Genomic DNA, 18,325 nt, shown 5'->3' with positions numbered 1-18,325 from the left:
GCAGTGCCTGGCAACATTCCCAGTCACGATTAAAATTTTTTTAAAAGAGAGATCATCATAGGCCTGATTTCTAGATATGTTGATGTTTTACAGAGTACTGTTCCTGTCTTATTCAAGTAACGTTATCTTCTCTTGTCCCAGTTTTTCAAACAAGAAAACTCACAACAAGGCAGGAGATAGACATGGCAGGCCTTGGAGACTGGTGCAAAAGGATGCAAAAGTCCAGTATTTTCTAAAAACAGACAAAGCAAGGCCGAAGAATTAATTTATTTATCCCACCTGCTAGTTTCATGGAATGTTCAGGAAATACTACTATGTGGAACATATTTATGGGGGATTTTTAAAGTATTCCAGTATTTTCAAAATCAAAAATTCATGTATTTCGAAGACAACCAAGGATAAATAGCAGAAACGTAACAAAAGAAGGTCCAGGGTGTAAAGCAGCAAGATAATATAAGAGAAAGAAAATTTTCCAGAATTCTTTTAGAGAAAACAATAGACATTTCTAGATAAAAAGCTGAATGCCCAGAGAAGCTGGAAGGTCAGCAAATGAACACACTGCAAACACACACACAAACTCATATGTATCACCTCTCACATTTCCATTGTTAAGTTATTTTGTGAAGCTTCTCTTCCCAGTGTGCAGATATTCACCCTGAACACAAGCCCCTAAAGCCTTAGGTGTCATGATCTTTAAACAGCATGAACTACTAGCTGTCCCTCTAAGCAAACTCCGTGCTTCTATAACTGAGAATGATCAAAATGAATTTCTTCCTTCCTCTTCTTGCCCGCTACCCTCCTGTTAAGATTTATTTTTTTGCATTCCACTATGAGAACTTTATTTTATGCATATCAATTTCTCATGGGAAAGTCTAAGAGTAGCTGTAGATAGAAAATATTCGGATATCCCCTGACAGATAAAGCAGATTAATTTGATATGACCATGAGTCTATGTACTCAGTTCACATATTCTCACCCAAGTGTAAATTGTGGCTCGAACGTTTTGCATTCAAGTCCACGTCTTGGCAAATCACAGCAAAAATTCAAGATGTTATGTCACATTATCTGTGTGTTAACACTATTTTACCAGACGTCACCCACTTCCCTGAAGAGAGGTTTTTTAGTTCACAGCATGAGATACTACAGTACAAATCTCCTCTCATCAGTAAGTTACATAAATAAGCCAAACTGTGGGCTGACCAAAGGCTAATCACAAGTTCTTTTCATCTGTCTGGTCACACTGACATCAACAGCACTGTTACAAACCTAGAAGCCATTCAGAAACACCTGAAAAGAGGAAAAATCTTTAGAAAAAAATACCAACATGCAGCATTGCTGTAGCAAATTTCACAGAGCTAGGGAAACCTCAGCCATACCAACTACTATTTTCACAGTCAATTATAAACAGAGCAGCCACAGCACAGAACTCTGAACTAGTGATTTGCCAAAAAGAAGTCTGGCGGCAATACTATGCAGACTGAGCATACCAAAACTTTTAAAGTCATCCTCGCCATGGATACAGGTTACCTTTTTTCTTAACTTGATACAGGTTAACTTGTGGTTGCAGCACATAATATTTATTCATGTTTTACAGGCACTGAAATGTAAATATGCAAACATGGGGGAGCAGACATCTGTCTGCCTGGAACTGGTGCAGTATGCAGGGTCACATGTATTGACCATGGCCAGTATAGGACCACATCAGTATCTGCTCAGACGTACCAAAACAAGCAGTTGATCTTCTGCCCAAACTTAAAACTATTTGTGTGGAGATTACATTAAAAAATATGGATTATTCAAACCGGAAAATGCAGCATAGGATTTAAAAAGGAGCATTGCTGACATAGATTCATAGACTATTTTGAGTTGGAAGGGACACACAAGGATCACCAAGTCCAAGTGAATGGCCTATATGGTGTCCTAGTCCACAACCTTGGCATTATTAGCACCATGCTCTGACCAAGAGCTAATCTCAGAGTACTGGAACCTTCTTAAAGGGTTGCATGACTTGTATGAAGTGTACCAGGCAAACAACAGCCTTATCTTAGCCCTTACTTGGTGCCTACTATTAAAATTCTGAGAACACCCACAATTTGGCTCACAGTAATGCTGATCATCTTTGAATCTGAACTCCCTATCAATATTGTTTTCCACTCACCTTGTTACATCAATGCAGTAGCTTATTACTGTGCCAACACACTCGACCTCTTGTTAGAATACACCTCAATTCACCCAGACTGCACATCAGCTCACCACAAAAAGCCTGATTCCTGTTCTCTCTCCCTCAGGGAAGCAGAAGTGCTGAAAGATTGTAACCGTGAATACCAGGACAAATTTGGATAAGGCCATAACTTTCCAAATATATATTTAAAAAAAGGAAGTTGTTTTTTGCAAATGCTACACATCTTGCCCTTTACGGTGGAGAATGAACCCTTGGCCACAACAGCTGTCTCTTGTTTGTATCCCTATATATGACACAGGACAGTTCAGATTTCTCTGGAAACACAAGTTTTACACTGTGATACTCAAAAATAGCTTTTGAACAAATAAAATCTTAGTACAACACTCCTCACTTCATCTGTATTGAGTGTGCCAGCAAACTCAGCTTTTACCATGAAACCTCAGAGGCTCACAAGCACCAGAAGATCGTTACAAAGATGCCTGCTGGCTGTACTGTCAGAGGGGATCTCTCTGGGGTCCTGAAGGGCACACCATTTGATGATCATGACATAAGAAACATGCACAAGTCCAAGGGGATAGAAGGAAAGAGGTGTTTGTACCTCTTCCCATGTCTTCTCTTATTTGTTCATCAACTACATGAGATACAAGCAAAGTATGTTAAATTCTCCTGTGGATCTCCATAAAAATGATTTAAGTAAGTAACTTAAAATCTTTTCTTAAAAAAAAAAACCCAAAACCAAAAAAAATGTTCTCAGGAGATTTCAACATATGTTGTATGCGTGCTTTCAAATCTTCAGCTGTTGTACCCTTCTGAGTATCTAACATAAACACAGTCACATAACATAAACTAGTCACATCACAACAACATTGATTAGAAAAGGACTTGGTTCAGTTTAAAGCACATTCTTGATTGACAGTGACTCTTTGACTCTACTTTAGATCCCTTTAAAATAAGTTGTGTGACTTGGAACAATGACAGTAAATAAGTTTTACTGAAATTAATGGAATTGAGAAAACATGACAATATATCCCGTGATTTTGCACTTGCAGAAATTATCTCATTAAGATCATGGAGAGGGAAAAAATGCATTTAACCTCATGCTATGCCTGGGAAAAAGTCTGAAAACTGTTCTAGACATCACTTTATAACATACTATTCTACTCTCTTTGGAGTTGAAGGTGAAACTGAAACACAGCAATCTCACATCACAAAAAAAAGGAGGTTATTTTTTAAAAGCACAGCTGCACTTCTACCCATTGACTGTAAATAGATCCATACTTTCAACAGTATGTATTGTTTTGGGGTTTTAGGGATATCAGAGCACCCCACTCATCTCTCACCATCCAGAAAAAAAAAAAAACTGTAGCACATAGAGTAGTTTCCTACATACATGTTGACAATAAACCATGCTTTTTCTGTAGTTCACAACACTAATGTTTACAGAAGACTCACAATTAATAATTATCACATTTATTACAGAAGCACCTGACGACAAACCAAAGACACAGATTGTTTGACCTGCAGAAAGGAAAAAAGGCTCTAGATGAGATAACTTCTGTCTAAGCTTCAGACCATAAAGTAGGAACAGAACAGCCATGGTTATTTAGCATTTTAGTACAGACTTATATTTAATCTCACTTGGAGAAATATGTTTCCACAATTGCTTTTTCTACTCCATCTTTCATTTCTCAGTTACCGTCTTTCCAATTATGAAAGGGTATCTACGTTATTAATGATAAGAAGTAAAATTTAGACATTTCTTCATAAAACTAAACACCTACTATCTTAACTAAAACAGACTTCAGGTAGTAAATGCTCTTTTTCCTGAAATGTGGGTAAATTCCTGGCCATCACAGGGAAGAACACACTCAGCAAAGAAGCCGTTTAATTTGAACATTTTGCCAGACTCTAGAAATGCTAAAAAGACTACATTCAGGCAAAGCAAACACACTATTTTATCAGTCATCAAGAAAAAAGGGGAAGGCTCAGACTTGCTGGTACTTGCAGGAAATTTGTGAACATGACAAAATATGATGTGTCTGCAATGAAACTTCCAACTGAAAACTGGGGAAAAAAGAGGTGAGCTGGCAGAACCACCATGGTAAAAGTCCTTGCCTGGTGATATGGCAGGACACAGGCAACATCCATGGCCTTGCTAGAAAAATGCAGCATTTTTCATCCATGATGAATCAGATCTCGCCACCTTCTGTTGTGATTATCACTCCTATGCCCACAAGTTGTTTCCCTTGGTTTTGTCCTCTCAAATGACTACCATTGAATATATCAGCACTTAGCTGTTAAGTTTGTAACAAGCACCGCCAAACTGCAAAAGCAAGCAATTTAAAAAAATCTAAGCAGAGTTGTAGCAGGGCAGGAGGCTACTGAGTTATAAATTCTTCATCACAACATTGAGCATGCACTTTCTGACATTACTCGCAGTTACACATAGCTGAACAGCACTTCTCTAATGAAGAGATATTGCTCAATTACCCTCTAAAACTTACATAGCTCTTCTCATGGTTTCACATCCTACTCAGCGGGGCGCCTCCAATTAAAAAAAAAAAAAAAAAAAAAGGATTACTAATTCCAGTTTACCGAAGTTACAGATGGCGTAGCCATGAATAAAGATCTCTAAGCAGGTCCAGCATGTAGGAACTTCCATCACGTTGGGATTGCACCATGATCTGTGCATGCCTACCTTGCCCAAAAACCAGGCAGGGAGAATACCGATGTTAAGCATGATGACAAAAGTCTGCATTTTGGATATTGAAAGGCAACTTCTTCAGTATCAGTCAGATGTTTAATGCAGTAAAACTTCATTAAGTAAATCCATCCATAAATCAAGTCAGTTTAGAACAAAAATCCTAATAAATACATTTGTGTGCAGGATTTTTTTTTTTTTTTTTTTAATTTAAATATCCAAGTTGGCTAAGAAAAATGCTTTTGTTACACTGGGTAAATTAACTGACAGCTAGAGATGACCAGACAGATGACAACACAACAACAAAAAAAACCCACCTGCCCAACAAAAAATGGCAAAAACCCAAACAAACAAACAAACCATAAGCAAAAAAACCCTCAAGCCCACACATTCCCCCACATTTGGACAGACTTCAACATCAGAAGTAGAACAAGCAGAGTCTTGTTTTATAAAAAAATATAAAATGCCACAATTACTTTTGGATGTACAAAGAACAGATGAGCGCAATTACTGTTGCAAGGAACGCAGGTTTCTTGTTTTGATTTAGAGAAGCTCTTATTATTTAACACTTACTTTACCAGTGGCAGATAAGGCCACTATGTAACAAATACACACTATTGTATTGCTGCTAACAGACAGTGAGATTTCAGTGGTAAAGAGACTGGAGAAAAAAAAGTCTATGTGTTTCTTTGTTACACAGAAAAGTCCAGCATTACATATGGATCTTTAAAGAGAAGTCCACTATTCTGATCAACTATTCTGCCAGTATAAACTACATCAGTATTCCACAATGGAAAAAATGCAGCAATACAAAAAGAAGGGTTTCTTAAATAATCTCTAGTAAAAGTTTCAGAAAACCTTTTTCAACTTTAATGCTCAAGAGGAACATTGTACTGGAACAAACAGAGCTCTGGATTGCAGATGTTCCTGCTTTCTCTGGCCGCCTAAAACTTTTGACTGCAATGTTAAAATACTTATTTATTCAGATACATAAAGTGCTAAACTTCCAACACACTGAACAGGTTGCTAATTGCATAGTCCCATAATCTGTGTATTTCATAGGCTGTCATAAGTATTCTGACCATTTCACTTTGCTAGCAATGCTGCATTGCACATATTGGAACTGAAAGTTTAGGTCAGAGATCAAGTTTGTGAAATCAAACATTGAGGTCTTAAAGTAACTCCAGCTCCAAGTGAGCTGGAAGTTTAGATGCACGTCCAGTTCCAAACTGTAGATATTAAACTCCATCAACTCATCCCTCCAGAAAGCCAAATGCTACCTCCCCCCTCACTTCAACACAGGTACTGTGCACCTAGAGCTTAGAAGGACAGTCAAAACACTTCTCTCATATAGATCTCACCAGCCTTTGGTAACTCAGGCAAGCACACATATGTAGTGTGCTCTTGTGTTCTCGGACAAGCTCTGAAATGCAATCTAGTCTTAACAAAATCCGGATCATAATTAAGCAGGTATAAGTGTTAAGGGAGTCCTCTTTTCAGCACACTCACCACTGAGTGTTGCAGATAAAAGTAGAGGCTAATTTTCCTTTTTCGCTACAAGAAAATGAACAACGCTACACCAGAGAATAAAAGAAAGCTTATCTGGAGACTACTAAACACTGAAAATTAAGTGCTGAATTTTTTTTCCCACCTCCTGAAAGAGCAACTCTGAACTTTAACCTACTTCCTACCTCTATACAAACTTGCTGCTTTTTTAACCTATGCTTGTAGTTTCAGACTGTTCATTAACAAATATGCAATTTGGACCAGTTTTAACAAAGAACTAGCTTTCAGTATTTGTTAGAAAAAACCATGAAACCAATATGGAAGTGCTGCAAGAAGCGTTGAATACAGAACATGTGTACAAAGATTTGGTCTTTGAAATTTTAGTTCAGCTTCAAAAGGACTAAAAAGACATCTCAGTGTTGGTCTGTTAGTTTCAAAAGATTCCTGTGAAGGATGAAGAAATGGAGCAGAGGTGCATGGGAAAGGCAAACAAAATGAGAGTATTGTGAATCAGCTCTGTACTCATGCCATTACCATTATACCAGCTCTACAAACTGCTCTCTCCATACCTTGAAAACTCCTTTTCTGCAACTTGAAATCTGAACTGTTTCAGAGCTACCAAAGATATGTAGATGGAAGGATTCCTTTCAGGATGAAGAACTGATGAAAGGATTACTTATGTTGTAAAATAATCTGACACTATGGGGTCCTAACTTTTCACACCATTTCGAGACAAATCCTGAATTCGTGGTCTGGCCATAAAGATAATTTTCTCACACCAGAAACTGCTACCTGCAATCTCAGCAGCTATTCAACTATTTGTGTAGATGAATCCAGCTTTCAGTCTGTGTATGTCTGATACAATTTCACAAACTCAAACTAGCTGTTGGCAGAGTTTACCGGCCAAGCTCCCTGAGGAGGCAAATTAAGTTCCACTAAACATTTTTAAATCAACTTTTTTGTAACAGTTTTCACACAGAAAGGGTAAGCAAAAACACCCCAAACAACTAAAATTAACATCCTTTTTCACATTCATTTGAAGTCCTGAGCCTACAGGTGTGGGACATCCCAATGCTTTCAAGGAAGTGCCAAATACCTAGAGGAAATCTTCTGAATTAATCAATCCCTAAGGCAGCAGCGAAGGCGAAAACCCTGAAAAAAATTTATCTCCTTTTCACACAATTAAAACTCCTCTCTACCTTATCTGTATTTCACGACATAATGGGACCACTCTCCAACTCACATCTCTCCACTTAGCTTAAGTGTATTGTTACTCCAAGAAGCGAGCAAATTTCCAGCTTTTACTCTCACTTACAATCCTACAGTGAGAGTCCATGCTGGAAAACACTAGCAAAAGAGATTTATTCCATCTCTTACTATTCAAATGCTATTTTCTTCTCTAATTTTCTGCATTTATTGTTTGGGTTCTTCCACCATTACCATAAAAACTTCACCCAATAGTATCAAAGATGGAGTGTATTATCCTCTGGCCAAAGACAACCAGAGAGTAAGAAAGGTGCTAAACTACAAATATGGTATGACAAAAACCTGCAGTTTGAAAGCCCCATGGTCTTTTCAATTCAGCAATAGTCTGCGTGATATAATCTGCAAAGCACTGCTGAGTGATCAGACTTTTTTTTACGTGGAAAGCTTCACAAGGAATCTCATTTATCTTATAAAGTCTGAGATGAGTAAAGTATTGATAATTTTCCTAATAACTCCTCATACACGCAACAGATCCTGGAAGGCACAAGACTCAGCTGCACTTCCTACTCTATGCCCATTACACTTCTCTTACTTTCTTTGAAGCAGTAACAATCCCCAGAAGTTTATTAGAACATTCTGATGAGGCACAATTGCTTTTAAGCAAAGCATTACTAAATAAACATTCCAGTGTTAATATTTCTCTAGGGTGGTCTTCCTTTACTTCGGTTTTGTGGATTGATAAAGCCAGCCTGAACAATAGCAACAGCACCGAGTGCTCAGAGATATTAATTCAATTCCAATTGTTTGGAGAGAGAATCCACTGTTTTACACCAAGTTTCCTGCTGATACTAAAAAATATTAAAGTCCAGACCTCTCAGTCTTCCCCTTTATCCCCCTCCCCCCACCTTCACTAGCTTTAGAGGTGGAAACGAAATATCAAAGTACAACCTCCAGTTAAAAAATAAATGGGAGCAGTGGTGCTGTTATGAAACATGGAAACATACTGAACATAAACAGGGACCGATCCAAACACATACCTGATCCAGTTACTGAAACTGGGGATCTTCACAACCACAGTCCTAAGTCAAGTTAAATCAGAAGGCAAATACCTGCATCTGTCCTATGACCTCCAGAATTGTTACAGAACACCTGCACCTGTTGTCTGTTCCATGAACATGAAATAGATTATTTTGTCACCCAAAATTATTAAAACCTGGCACTTTATCAGCACCACCTTCCAATTATTTTCTTCCATGCTTTCCCTGTCCCACTTACGTTGCAGATCTACTGAGGTTTTTTGCAACACAGAGGAGTTGTGCCGTGTGCTTCATGTATACACTCTGCACTCTCTTCTACTATGTAGATACTACTGAAATACCGATAGAGAAGGCTCGAGTAGTTCCAGGAAGAAAATCAATGTTAAAACTTCACCTGCATGAAGACGGGGCAGCACAACTTCTCTTCCACGCCCGTTCTTCTCCAGCTAAATCTATTCCTCTTTCTCCGCTCTGCAAAAGCCGCCCCCTGTACCCGCTGTGAGCCGGCCCCAAGCCGGGTGTTGGAGACCCGATCTCGCCAATCGGGGCCCGGAGCCTGGCGGGGGCCGCACAGCCCGCCGCTGCTGCTGCCACCACGGCTACGAGATGGTGACTCGCAGGGGCTGCTCCGCCAGAGCCGCCTTCCCTCCGCAGCATACACCGACCTTTCCCAGCCGCCACCTCAGAAGCCGGAGCCGGGAGACGGCAGGATCCCCGTCCAGCCGCCGGGCCCTGCTAGCCACCGGCCCCCGCCCTCCGCCCGGGCCCGCACCCGTGCCGGCTCTGACCCGAGGGGCGCCCCTCCACCCCGCCACCTTCGCCTGCGGCCGCCGGCAGCAGGCACGCCGCGGCGGGGAACGCGGCTGCCCGGCACCCGAGCCGCCGGCGCCGGGCGGGAGAGAAGCTGGGCAGGGGGGGCCCGCACTCACCCAGGAGCGAGGAGCGCAGACCGCCGCCGCCGATCGCCGTCAGGGGCCGCCGGGCGCACCGAGAGCGAAGGGGCGGTGGCGGGCGGGCTCCGCCCCGCGCCCCAAGGCCAGAGCGGCGGTGGGATGGCCGCCAGCCGCCCGAGCAGGAGGCGGGAAGGGAGGGAGGACGAGCGAGCGGATGGCCAGCCGGGCGGCGGGGCCACGGGGCGGGCTTCCCCTCCCCGCCCGCAGCCCTGGCCCCGCGGAGAGCCGCTGCCTTCCTCGGCCAGTCCCTTCCCCTGGATATGAGAAGGGGAGCGAGCGCTATGAGCGGGGGGAGGTGGGTAAGTGGGTGGCACCGAGGTCAAGGCCAGATCTGCTGCGGGCGGAGTCATCGGAAAGACGGGCACTGCGACATGGGCAGCGGGATGTGGGCCGTGATGTGCCTTGTACCGCCCGTAAGTGCAGCATGTGCTCACAGGCCGAGTGCTTGCTCAGGCTTCGGAGAGGTCCAGAGGTGCTGTCCGTGAAGCCTGGGCCCGGAAGCGAACAGGTGTCGCTCGGGACACACAGGACTGCATCCTCATCCTCGTGGCAGTGCAATAGGACTGGCACCTCCTGTTGTTTCTCTTGGCAGGGGGAGAGCTGATTGGCCTGGCTTTTGGCAGAAACAGGTTGTTACTTACAAGCTGGTCAAGATCAATATAATGACGTCAATAGTAAAGAACAATGTCAGAGAAGAGAACATCCTAGAGGACATAATTTACATCACTCCGTAGTTGAGTGCCGTGGAGAGTTTATCAGTGTCCAGCATGTTCCCAGTAGAACAGTATATAGTTTGAGCCTGAATAATGTTGAGGAATAACTGGAGCCAGAAGTAAGAGGCTAGGAACTGGCACTGACCCAACTAAGGGTGCAGAACTGTGTAGCCCAGCTAGGTGAGAAGACACTGAGAAACACAGCAGGAGCCAATGGTTCAGCTGGAAGGCCCTAGACTTTCACATGCTTAGACTGTGAGGGTATAAAAGCCCAGGTTTTGTTTTGTTCAGGGTCCCTCCTCAGAGACACTAGCTTGAGCTGTTGTCACTGCACCATGAATAACCCATTGTAAGAATACAGGAGTCTGAGACTCTGTCATTGGAAACCTGGGGTCCAGCCCATAAGGAAACGGTGTGACTGGGTGAGACTGTGTAGGGACTCAAACAGGGCACCCCTTAGCTCACTGGAGCCACCCATTGTGAAGTGACCTCCGTTCCAGCTCACGTGGTCTGAGTGTGTCTGCCAGAGTGATTCCTGGATGGTCAGACAGGAAACTTTCCTTAACAATTAAGTAAACAAAAAAAGTATCTATTTCCAAGAAAATAATTGTATCCACAATAAAGAGGAGTTGCGTGTAAGGAATGTAAATATTCTGCAAGTCTTGGTAATGTCTTGGAGAGCACTGACTAGAAGAGATGCTAACCACTGACAGTTGGAGTAAAACGAGATCAGTAATGTTTTGGTTTTACCTGAAGAAAGCTTGAGCTAAGAGGAAACTGAGTTACTTGCTGGCTTTGCTGCACAGGAGCAAGTCTCTGGTGAGTGAAAATGGAAGTGCTTAACTCTACTTGTAAAGAAGGATGAAACATAGAAAATGCTATGTTTCACCATGTCTCACCTGGATGTTTGTGGATTGGATTCCTGCACACTCACCTGTGCTGACAGATCCTTCTGCCTACAAATACTGTCCAGCAGGAAGACCAGAAGAAATCAGCGGGAAGGACCCCAAGATCTAGCAAACAAAATACATTTAGTAGGGTTTTTTTGATTTTGTTTGTTTGGTTGTTGTTGTTGTTTGTTGGTTGGTTTTTTTGTTTTTTTTTAACTAAATATGGAAATCCTGGATTTGGCACACCTGCTACTTATTTCGCCAGAATAGTTAAGATTTCCAGGAACCCTCTGTAGTTAAACCTGCTATTCTCTGAACTGATACCTCTAAACAGCCTCTAATCTACAACATACAGTACCTTTGAGTTATTGCTCAAAATCTCTTCCAGGCTGGCCTGTTTTCTATTCAGCATAAATAACACATGGAGTAATTCACTTACACTAAGTTCTTCTTTTAGAATTGTATTAGTTTTTAGAACATAAAATTTGCTTTACCCAATATGTTTTCAAACCTTTGGCCAGAGATGTTCCTAAGACTGAGTTTGGCAGAACACAGTTATGTTTGTAGTTTGGCTTTTGTCTCTTGAAGGTGGAAGCCCTTCTTTCTATGTGACACCACAAAACAGTAGATAACTCTGATGGTCTGAAAAGCCAGAGAATTTCTAAAACCTCATACAGCTTTAAATGTTTCTTTATTTGATAGAAGTTTTTAATTTTTTATATGTTTAATTAATAGTAATAAAACATTTGAAATGTGTTCTTCTTTGTAGGATTAAGTCCTGTGATGCTTCTCTGGGTCACTTCCTTTAAAAATAAAATGTAAAAAAAAAATATTTTGGTTATTGTTGTTGTTTCTAACAGAACAGACTTCCAAAGCCCATGTGTATCACTAAGTTTTGGATCATGAATAAAATCCTCCATACCTAGATACCAAATCAATTGCTGCAAAATCTGATTGACTTAAAATCTCTTGGACAAAAAGCAAAGACTAGTGAAAATAGCAGGTCAGCAACAGAAACAGGAAATCCATATATCAGCTCTGACTTTTTACAGTGAATATCTGCAAGGTTTGTACTTTCTGTTCTGTGGCGAGGAAAGGGCCTGAGGATGAGAGTAGAAGGGAGTATTTTAAATCCTAGAAAGAGAGACAGAACTGCTTCAGCCTCTACTGGTTTTTTGTAAGGACACAGAGGCTATCATGGGACTGAAAGACAGGCTGTTCATTCAAGGATTTATGGCAATGCTATCTGATTGTTATTGCTGGTATTTCCAGCATTTAAGTATTCTTCTCACTGGGGCTGAGCTTACAATAATGTATTGTATTTAGCACATGACTAAATATGTTTGGGTTTGCCTTTCTCCCAAGACTGCCATGAGGTGAGAATTATATTAGATCCATTGTTTGTAAGGAAGAAGTTTACTGAAATGGGTTCTTGGGTTTAGGATCAGATTGCAAGGATGTCCAACAGTTTTCTTGGACAATCATGCAGTGTGCAAAATCAGGATTAAGGAAAATTATTTTCTGTTCATGTAGTGAAGATGGATGCAAATAGGAATAACAATGCCTTTCATGTTGCAGTCATGTACATCCTAGAGTGCTTTTAGGGCTTTTCATGAAATTATTTCACAACAGATGAGGAACTGTGTCAGTCCTTTGTCCTTTCTGTCTTACTGAAATCCATTCCCAAGAAGCTTGGTTTAATATCAGATTCCTTCTGGAGTATTCTTTGAGGTTATTCACCAATGTCCTAGTAGTCCAGGGAGCACATCATATTTGTTTAGTTCCCATCTGACTTCTCTATTGTGTCTCTCAACATATTTTACTCTTTTTGATCCTATCAAGAAGCTACAAATACTTGGAATTCCCAGGAGATAGCTTTCAGCTTATTACAGCAAATAAAGCCTTAACATATAGCAGTAGACTTCAGTCTTGTAGCAATCTTCCATGCAGGTTCAGCTAATCACTGAGGTTGCAGCAATCACAGGATTGCTGCAATCAGTCTCAAACTGGGCTAGGATAGGGCTGATGGGGAGGCAATGAACTTGAGCTGGCAGCCTAGAGGACCCACAGCTTTGGAGCTGCCATCAAGAAGTGTCTGCACGTGTCCTGCTTTTCCTGGCTCTCCACAGTATAATGAAAAGGCCTGATGAGGTTGGCTCTGGAGTGCAGTGTCCCCATGAACAGCACCTAAGGGTACATCATTTAACATACTATGTTCTACAGAACAAATGAATTTATTTATTTAAATGAGTTCAACACTCAGTAAAAGCATTCCTGACTCCAGGAATCCATCTGTGAATAAACTGAAGAACTGGTGAGATGGTATTATGCAGGTTATAGCCTATAGCTTGTCCTGAGAACAGGAAAATATTTTCGGTGGCTCATGAGGGAGTGCATGCCGAGATTTCATTGTTAGTCATGACTGTTTTAAGCTCTTCAAATTGTCAGTGTGCAACAGGAGTACAAGTCTGAAAATAGAGTGTTTGACAGCTCACAGAAGACCTCTCAGAAATACCGTAGCAGATTCTGGTTATTGAACTAAGTGAGGGCATACTGCATCTCCGTCTTTAATTAGACGATTGTGCATCCTCTAAAGAAAATTCTGTGGTGGGCATATTTTAATAAATATGTTATAATTTGCTTCTGGTCTTAGCACTGGTTTACTTAATTGCCTTTTTTTAAAATGAGTCTTCAGAAAACTGCAGTAACGTTTATTGAACCTCGGTTTCAGCAGCAAAACAAAGATTTAACTTCTGCCATCTGCTGGTTAAACGGGGTTTCGCGGAGGCTCGTTGTCACTCCTACCGGTGAGACGGCATTGACTTCCGAATTCAGATCCTCTACTTAGCACAGAGTAGAAACTGACACAAGTGTATTGTCGAGGAATAATACTGTTTTCCTGCAGAATAAAAGCATTTGTTCGACTATACTACAGGAACTGAAGAAAAGGGACTCGAGGATGGGACTATGTACCCAAAATAAAAGAATAAATGGCCGGAGCAAGTAAAACTCTTCAGTCAGCACTGCACCTTCAGCACCAGATTATGTAATGTTTTGGAGAATTTCTTCCAAATCTATGATCAGCTTATAGTTGCTGTATGGAGCATGACAAAGAAAAACTGTCTGCACCATAGAAGTGGGAGGATTGTTCTTGCCCCTTTTGAGAGTAATGATGTAACTTGCAGTAAATGCAGAAATCTTTGCTGACCACCAGAGTATTTCCCTGAGTATCCGGAATTGCATGGAGGACTTTAACCCAGACTAGATTCCTATGAATGCTCAACTGAAAACAACCCATATTCAAAATGTTATTTAAACTTTTGGTGTATAGGCACACAGTAAGCCTGGACTTGTGCTGTTCATAGTTTGTGTTGCAGTTGTACTAACATTCCCTTTCTGAGCTCAGGACTCTGACAGAACATGTTACTAATCTGATACAGCAGGATGAAGTGGGAGAAAGCTGACAGAAGAAACAAACTGTCGAGCCCAAGCAATTTATAATATATCAAGTGGCTAGTCTAAGATAGCAGTTTTCACTTTGCCACTGTACCTGCCTAAAGAACTTGCGCACACAGTCACTAACCCTTACCTAAGAGGCACCAGTTCCCTACTACATGCTTGCTGCATGCATTTGGTGACTGGTAAACATAACAACCTTGGACATTTACTGCAGCACTACCCTTTCATTCCTATACTGACTAGTAATTGCTTGTAGTTGCTCTGACATCTAGGACTTTGTTAAAAAGAACTGGCATCTTATAGAAAGCAATGGAAAACACTATTTTTGAAAAGAGGTCCATATTTTATGCTGCCTATACATACACATTTTGCACAACGAGCATTAAAGATGCACAGAAGAGCAGCAGGAATTCCTTTACTGCACTCTAATGGTAGACTGTTTTTCTGTAACATTTTATTAAATGTTATGCCTGAACATGAGTGACTGTTCTTAACTACTTTTCAGTGAAAAATTAGATACTGCCTGTTTTTCCCAAGAGGTTTGTACTTGTACTTTGCTTTTGGATTCCTCAGTTTTCTCACAGCAAATTAACATGCTGAATAAAACCAGCAATTGCAATTTAAGAATATTCTGCTTAGTTGCTTTCAAGGCTTCTTAAACAGAGTAGATCACACCATGGCACAGTCAGGATGCATGCTTCCCTAACTTATTTTCCTGCCTCTGAGGGTAGAGAACAAATGGATCATAACAGATATACCCTGACTGCTAGTGAAAGTGAGAGCACAGAGCTAAATTACATCTCACAAAAGTTGTCTTTTTTGCCCATTTGCAAGTAGTTCAATTATTTGCACTCAAACACAGAACAAGAAGTTAACATAGCAAAGAAGACAGAGGTTGGTGGGCTTTTTTACCCTGTTTCTGAGCACATCTAGATACCATGAGAGAGGGAAATCCTTTACTACTGTCTATATACAAATGGTACCTCTATTGTTAATCTGCCTTCAGTAAACAGTCTTCCTCATTTACCAGAGACCTTAATGAAAAGCTGTGATTGTGTCAAGAGAAATCTGTCCAATGGAACTCTCCTATGAAATGTTAACTTGTTACCAGGCTCTCAGTGCTTCATTTCCAACAGTGAAATCTCATTCGCTTTTTTTTATTCCTAAAGCACTTCAACACTCCAGTGCTTAGATTTCCATTATGTCAGTGGTCTGTGGTGGGAATCTGCATGATTCATGGCTATTCTGTCCTGTAACCAGCCTGCAGGTGGGTGCCTAGATTCAGGATGAGCTTTCAGCTTCTCTCCAGGCCCGTCACAGCTTTGGTCCTGGAGGTGCTGGTGCCTGTTCCCATATTGTAATATACAGGTACAGGACTGCTGTTAATTTAGTGGTAGGCCCATTTTTAAGCTGGATGCTAATTTCTTTTGGCTTGTGGGGAATTTAAAGGCATCAATTCTGCAATAATAAGGGTCACTGCCACATTTCCTTCCCTGGCTGACCCTCTGAAATAGCACACTGTTTCCTAAGTGATCAGCTGCCCTGCACACCTCTAAAATTTCTATCAGTTACTGCCTGGGGGTCCTGTCCAGTTATGTCACAGAGCACACGAGCAAGTTTTTAGAAAACTAACTTTCTTTCTGAAATCTTGAACTGAGTTACATATTGTAAAGTTTTGTTTGCGTAACAAAGTGATAAAGCAAGTCAACAGTCCTGCTGGGAGAATGTGGGGAACTGCTTTAATACCGAATTTGGGTCTAACTTTAAGGTTACCCATGCTCTGAGCTCCAGACTCCTCTCCTATTCCACATTATTCAGTGAAATAAACACCTACAAAACCAGTGCTTGTAGCAGCATTCACATGAATTATCTTTCCATTAATCAACCATGGACTGCACTCTACAGAACATATTTTAGTTACAAACTGCTATAGAACAGAAGAAGGAAATTTAGTGGTAACAAGGGATTGCAAATGAGAACTTAGCACCTAACAGACCAGTTTTTATTTTTCACAGATAGAGATACACTACTGCCCCTCCTTCTGTTTTCCTTAGTGTGGAACACAGCAGCTCCAAGTCAGTGCTTTCCTGGTCAGAGGGTGTTTACTTCTGTACAGCTGTGCCAGAGGAGAGCAGTGATCTGCTGGTGAGGGGCAGACGGCTTTAGCACGGCATTCCCATTACAGTGGACACCAAGGGTGCACAGAAGAACTGCTGGAGCCAGCACAATAACATGCTTCTTAGCACCAGCCCAGATGCTGCTCCAAGAGAACACAGTGGGCCCTGCAAATGTAGGGTAATATGAATTGCCAAGTGCCTCTTCCCAAGGTGATACTGGGGAGGTTGAGGTCTGGCTGAGGTGCATGGCTCAGGTACAGAGCTGCCTGGTGCAGAAGCTATGGGAGAAGGCAGCACACCACATAGCACCAGGGAGGATGAGCAGGAAGGCAGCAGGATCCCTCCAAGAAGGTGCAGGTGCAGAGGTAAGTGCTGGAGCCCTCTGCAGCAGTGATGGGTGCAGGATTCTGGCTGAGCAAACAGCGCTTTTGTTCAGGCAGCCCTGCTGTGCACACCCAGAGAACTGTGCCAGGCCATTGACTTCTCAGGAACCAAGGAGCCTATACCACAACTTATCAGGACCTAACAGAACCATCCTGAACAGGACTAGCCAAAACTGAAATTGCTGTGGTTGTACTCCGATGCCAAGGCAGGTTAACTACAAATCAACCACACTACACTATAGGCATCTTAGCACCACACTGATACCATTGAGCTCTCCTGTACAGCAGTGGGCTGCAGTTGTTTAATTACATTACTATTTAATTATCGTTAAATAGTTGTTTAATTAGAATTTTATAATGATTTAAGCATCAACAAACCCCTTTAACTTCACAGTGATATTTTATGAATATATATGCAACAGCTGCTTAAAAGGTGGGACAGCTAAAGGGCTATACTGGACGCTGTAGTAGGTATGAACTTGCAACATGGGTAGGTTGAGACTCCTAAGGTGGGAGCTTGTGACTCCTGGCAACAGGAGAATGAATCCTTTTGGTCATCTAGGCATGAACTGAAGGCACTCAGGTGCAATACTCTGAAAACAGATGAACAGAAATAAGCTTGGTTGGGAAAGACATCTGAGCCCCTCATGAGGACAGAGCAAGTCATGATGGCTGGAGACTTTGCTTTTGCTGACCTCAGAAGGTTTGCTGCTTGCCAGGGCCGTTGATCTGGGGTGCTTTTGTCAAGCCATCAGACCATGACCTCCTGTCATCCATGTGGGCACCAGTGACACAGTCAAACGATAATTTCATGCATAAGCACACCATTCTGGAGTATAGCATATGTGGTATTTCTTTACATTCTTGCTGGTGAAGGAGTAGATCTATCCTGTAGGCCAACAGGTTCTGTCAGGCGTAGAAATAAATAATGCTATATATTTATACATATACACATATATTAAAAAATGGTGGTTTATACATCAGGTTTCTGATACATTATTAGAGTGTAGACTCAGAAATTGCAATGTGGTTTTAACAATAAGACCTGGACATCTGTCATAGTTTTAATTTCAAACCGGGCAGAAACACCAATTAATGTAGTGGTTTCACATTCACTAAATTTTGGTCTTGGTACTTACTCTTTTTGTGAGAGAGAGACTAGGAGAAAAACAAAGCAG

The 18,325-nt window shown here is 41.5% G+C and overlaps 2 protein-coding genes across 5 annotated transcripts in view; one reads left to right on the top strand and one right to left on the bottom strand.

Annotated features, from left to right (window-relative positions):
• Window positions 1-18,325, bottom strand: part of ACO1 (aconitase 1) — a 54,250-nt gene that overhangs the window by 26,423 nt on the left and 9,502 nt on the right. The window contains exon 1 of one of the 4 annotated variants that reach the window (XM_040090116.2): window positions 9,562-9,656. The exons of 2 other annotated variants lie outside the window; for them this stretch is intronic. The gene's annotated coding sequence lies outside the window, so the exon portion shown is untranslated. Of the gene's footprint in view, window positions 1-9,026; window positions 9,046-9,561; window positions 9,657-18,325 lie in introns of those variants that run through there. One more of the 4 variants, XM_040090118.2, reaches the window with a different exon arrangement.
• On the top strand, window positions 9,031-9,849 carry LOC120765823 (uncharacterized). Its single transcript, XM_040091015.1, has one exon. It carries the CDS (start codon window positions 9,031-9,033, stop codon window positions 9,847-9,849), a length of 819 nt encoding a protein of 272 aa, XP_039946949.1.

This window comes from Hirundo rustica, chromosome Z (genome assembly GCF_015227805.2).
Source record: "Hirundo rustica isolate bHirRus1 chromosome Z, bHirRus1.pri.v3, whole genome shotgun sequence".
NCBI lineage: Eukaryota > Metazoa > Chordata > Aves > Passeriformes > Hirundinidae > Hirundo > Hirundo rustica.
Note: the sequence above shows the minus strand (reverse complement) of the source record. Positions and strands in the feature narration are given on the sequence as shown.